This window comes from Oncorhynchus masou, chromosome 10 (assembly GCF_036934945.1).
Source record: "Oncorhynchus masou masou isolate Uvic2021 chromosome 10, UVic_Omas_1.1, whole genome shotgun sequence".
Lineage (NCBI taxonomy): Eukaryota > Metazoa > Chordata > Actinopteri > Salmoniformes > Salmonidae > Oncorhynchus > Oncorhynchus masou.
The window spans coordinates 45,628,397-45,633,646 of NC_088221.1; the positions used below are offsets into that span (position 1 = coordinate 45,628,397).

A 5,250-nucleotide genomic window follows, 5' to 3' on the forward strand; every position below is an offset into this window, starting at 1 on the left:
AGTCAAGCAACAGATTACCGACCATTTCGAATCCCACCATACCTTCTACGCTATGCAATCAGAGCTGGTCATGGGTGCACCTCAGCCATGCTCAAGGTCCTAAACGATATCTTAACTGCCATTGATAAGAAACAATACTGTGCAGCCGTATTCATTGACCTGGCCAAGGCTTTCGACTCTGTCAATCACCACATCCTCATCGGCAGACTCGATAACCTTGGTTTCTCAAATGATTGCCTTGCCTGGTTCACCAACTACTTCTCTGTTTGAGTTCAGTGTGTCAAATCAGAGGACCTCTTGTCCTGGCCTCTGGCAGTCTCCATGGGGGTGCCACAGGGTTCAATTCGTGAGCCGACTCTCTTTTCTGTATACATCAATGATGTTGCTCTTGATGCTGGTAAGTCTCTGATCCACGTCTACGCAAACGACACCATTCCGTATACTTCTGGCCCTTCTTTGGACACTGTGTTAACAACCCTCCAGACGAGCTTCAATGCCATACAACTCTCCTTCCCTGGCCTCCAATTGCTCTTAAATACAAGTAAAACTATATGCATGCTCTTCAATCGATTGCTGCCTGCACCTGCACCTGCCTAATGCTGCCAAACATACCCTTGTAAAACTGACCATCCTACCGATCTTCGACTTCGGCGATGTCATTTACAAAATAGCCTCCAATACGTTACTCAATAAATTAGATGCAGTCTATCACAGTGCCATCTGTTTTGTTACCACCCACCACTGGCCAGCTGACATGTGATGTGCCGTCGTGTCTCCTGGGGTTGTGGATTATGGTCCAAACTAAGCACTGACATCACCCAAACCAGTTAGTCTGCACAGTTATCCTATTTCCCATGGAAAATAGCCTTTGAGTGACCAGAACATCTCCCATACTGTATATTCCCCTTTAAAATGCTCAGTTGAGAAAATGTACCTTTTCCAACTATCAGTAAGGCTGAAGGATAGGCAAGGTGGGCAGAGAAACTTCCAATCCTGTCACACATTACATCATGCTTTCACAAATGATTTATGTAACCAACTATTGTTTTGTGTGTGTGTGTGTGTGTGTGTGTGTGTGTGTGTGTGTGTGTGTGTGTGTGTGTGTGTGTGTGTGTGTGTGTGTGTAGAGAGAGACACTGGAGAGGGGAGTGTCTGTCAGTGAATCAGGGATAAATAGGGAGGCAGAACTCAGAGATTGTCAGAAGGCGGACCTGACAGGGTCACACACAGGACCAAGAAGGAGCAGGACCTCAGCATTTTGATCCTTTATTACAAATGGAGGAACATGAAGATATTCAATACTGTTTTCAAGATAGAAACTCTTCTTGCAGAAAGGCTTTGCTATGGACATCTATCTACATAACACTGTACATCTTCTTCTCATTGATTTCAGCAGTTACAGTATTTTTGAACATACTGGTGATCATCTCCATCTCTCACTTCAAGCAGCTCCACACTCCAACCAACCTGCTCATCCTCTCTCTGGCTGTGTCAGATCTCCTGGTGGGACTGATTGTGATACCAGTAACGACTGTAGCAATAATGGAACCATGCTGGGGTTTTGGGGAATATTTCTGTGTGTTTTATTTCTACATCACTTGTTTATGTGCTTCTTTATCTCTGGGCAATTTGGTCTTGATATCTATTGACCGCTATGTTGCTGTATGTGATCCCTTATTGTACCACTCTAAAATAACAATAACAAGAATGATGTGTTGTATATCCATTACCTGGTGTTGTTGTATCATATATTATGCTGCTACTGTAAACATTTTTGTAAATGTACAGGTACCAAGTAGGTGTTTGAAAGAATGTTTTATTGTTGAAGGAGTAACCTGGGGTACTGTAATTGACCTTGTAATTACAATGGTTGTCCCGTGCTCTATTATTATAACACTTTATATGAACATCTTTGTGGTGGCCAGATCACAGGCCAGAAAGGTATTTTCAAAAGAGGCTGTCAGTGTGTCTGGTGTTAAAACTGTACAGGCAAATAAGTCTGAGAGAAAAGCAACAAAAACTCTAGCTATTGTTGTTTTCACCTATCTAAGCTGTTGGATTCCATTTCATTTGTATTTACTTTTTCTTTTAATTGACAATTTATCATCATTCATCATCAGCTTTTTGCCACTTCTTAATTCCTTAATCAATCCAATAATTTATGCTTTCTTTTATCCATGGTTCAAAGTGACAGCTAAGCGCATTTTAACTCGGGTGAAGTTTAGGCGTTCATAGTTCCTATGTTTTTATTCATAAGTTTGACAAACACAGGTTAGATATAGTCATGTTATACTGTTATGTTGTAATTGCCTCATTCATGTAACAATACGCTGACATTACTTATCTCAGTGTTGTCATAATAGATACATGTGATGTTGATACAGAAGGATTTGACTGGTTTGGAAAGGAATGACTTGGAGAAGGCCTAAGAAGGCATTAGCTTTTTTGTTAAAGACATTGTAATAAATTTGGGGTGTATATTCCAAATGCCAAAGTCTCTGGTTGATGCATGTTATTAATGATAAATGGTATGTAAGATTTCTGAAAGTACATTTTGAGGACGTCATGGATCATTCCATACGTTCTGTAACATCACCCTCTAGTAGCTCATATGATTTAGTGTAGTCTGGCCCAGGAATGTGAAAGTGAATGGAAAGGATCTGTAGCAATGAACCGCCCTTGCTGTCTCTGCCTGGCCGGTTGCCCTCTCCCCTGGGATTCTCTTCCTCTAACCCAGTACAGGGGCTGGGTCACTGGCTTACTGTTGCTCTTCCATGCAGTCCCTAGGAGGGGTGCGTCACTTGAGTGGGTTGATTTGCTGACGTGGTCTTCCTGTCTGGGTTGTTGCCCCCCCCCCCCCCCTCCAGTTGTTCCGTGGCGGAGATCTTTGTGGGCTATACTCGGCCTTGTCTCAGGATGGTAAGTTGGTGATTGAAGATATCCCTCTAGTGGTGTGGGGGCTGTGCTTTGGCAAAGTGGGTGGGGTTATATCTTGCCTGTTCGGGCCCTGTTTGGGGTATCATCGGATGGGGCCACAGTGTCTCCTGACCCCTCCTGTCTCAGCCTCCAGTATTTATGCTGCAGTAGTTTATGTGTCCGGGGGCTAGGGTCAGTCTGCTATATCTAGAGTATTTCTCCTGTCTTATCCGGTGTCCCATGTGAATTTAAGTATGCTCTCTCTAATTATCAGCTGTGCTGCTGCTCTTGTTTAATCTGTTCTGCCTGCGGCTATGGAACCTGTTCACCAAACGTGCTACCTGTCCCAGACCTGCTGTTTTCAACTCTCTAGAGACAGCAGGAGCGGTTGAGATACTCTCAATGATTGGCTACGAAAAGCCAGCTGACATTTACTTTGGAGATGCTGACTTGTTGCACCCTCGACAACTACTGTGGTTATTATTATTTGACCATGCTGGTCATTTTTGAACATTTGAACATTTTGGCCATGTTCTGTTATACACCTGCATTGCTTGCTGTTTGGGGTTTTAGGCTGGGTTTCTGTACATATATCAGCTGATGTAAAAAGGGCTATATAAATACATTCGATTTTTTTTATTGGCTCATATGGGACAAAATGCCTTGAAAAAGTGCAATAAAGTTTACATGTAAAACACTGCATGATATCAGATTACGTCCTGGTCTCACTCAATGGTGTATTGTAGTAGTTGATGGTAAAATGTAAGAAGATGCAAATATGGGTAACCCTTTATAAACACATTCAGTAATAAACCATTTGTAAGGTATTTACAGTTTGTTCACCATTTATTATCATTAATATTAAGCCCACATTAGTTAAATGTTAGTCAGCTAGGTATTCTCACATTTATAAATTACTACTATATGCATTAATGATTAAACACAATAATGCAGGAGACAGCAGACACTTCAACCTCAACATACTGGTTATGAACACTACCACTACTCTCACTACATCACTGCTGCTAGGTCAGGAGTCACACCAGATCAGCTCTGTCAGATGCTGTTGTGTCTAAATTAATATAGAGATTAGTAAGACTTTATAATAGCACTTTGTAATAAACATTTTAGAATGGATTAGTAAATAGTTTATTCATCAAACATTTATCATCTCCCAGATGTGTTTGATACATTGATACAACCAGTTTGTGCCCAGTGGGTGTAAAACACGGCAGTAAAAAGGTTTGAAAATGTAGCTTTTTCTTCCAGCATCCAGTAATGATAAATGCCCTCTATAAACTATTTACTAATCCATTCGAAAATGTTTATTACAAAGTGCTATTATAGAGTATTACTAATCTCAATATTCATTCAGACTCAACAGCATCTGGGAGAGCTGCTTTGGTGTGACCCCTGACCTGAGCTAGTCATTCAAACATTCATAAACAACTTTTATAGTATGTAATAATGATTTGTAAGATCATTCATAAGATGTTTAATACATTTCCTTATAAACCAATTAATAATCATTAGTAAAGTATTTGTGTAGTCTTTAATCTAAAGTGAGGACTATTCATACTTTCTTAATACTCTATAAATGACAGAACATTACGATTAAAGGGTTACTACCTTTAATACACTACAAGTGAAGTTGTCCATGTACTTATATTTTTCAATTGTGGGGACTAGATACATAAGATGTTTTCGTTTCTAAATGGGAAACAGATATGTATGAAAATACCCTCAATTAAAGGTGACATTGTGTAATGTTGCATCATAAGAAACATTTTATCTCAAACCCAAGATGTTGGAAGAAAAAGCTACATTTTCAAACCTTTTTACTGCAGTGTTTTACACCCACTGGGCACAAACTGGTTGTATCAATGTTGTCAGGATGAAACACGTGGTGGTGTTCAGTGAGAATGGGCAATCTCTGTGGCAAAGGAGCAATGATCCAGTCCTAACAGAAATGTCCCTGATGTAGATGTCTTCTTCTATAGAGGGACTCACCGGGAGGTCAACAGCGCTCCTCTTCTGTAGAGTGCGTCACCGAGAGGTCGACAGGGCTCCTTTCCTGTAGAGGGCGTCACCGAGAGGTCGACAGTGTTCCTCTCCTGTAGAGTGCGTCACCGAGAGGTCGACAGGGTTCCTCTCCTGAAGAGGGCGTCACCGAGAGGTCGACAGTGTTCCTCTCCTGTAGAGTGCGTCACCGAGAGGTCGACAGGGTTCCTCTCCTGAAGTGGGCATCACCGAGAGGTCGACAGGGTTCCTCTCCTGTAGAGTGCGTCACCGAGAGGTCGACAGGGCTCCTCTCCTGTAGAGTGCGTCACCGAG

The 5,250-nt window shown here is 41.7% G+C and overlaps 1 protein-coding gene across 1 annotated transcript; it reads left to right on the top strand.

The window, feature by feature from the left end:
• The first annotated feature begins 1,275 nt into the window (after window positions 1-1,275).
• On the top strand, window positions 1,276-2,421 carry LOC135547010 (trace amine-associated receptor 13c-like). Its single transcript, XM_064975575.1, has one exon. It carries the CDS (start codon window positions 1,276-1,278, stop codon window positions 2,233-2,235), a length of 960 nt encoding a protein of 319 aa, XP_064831647.1. The 3' UTR covers window positions 2,236-2,421.
• The last annotated feature ends 2,829 nt before the right edge of the window (window positions 2,422-5,250 follow it).

Excerpts from the sequence above, each read along its gene's own strand:
- LOC135547010 (XM_064975575.1), top strand. The coding sequence starts at position 1,276 with ATGGAGGAACATGAAGATATTCAATACTGTTTTCAAGATAGAAACTCT.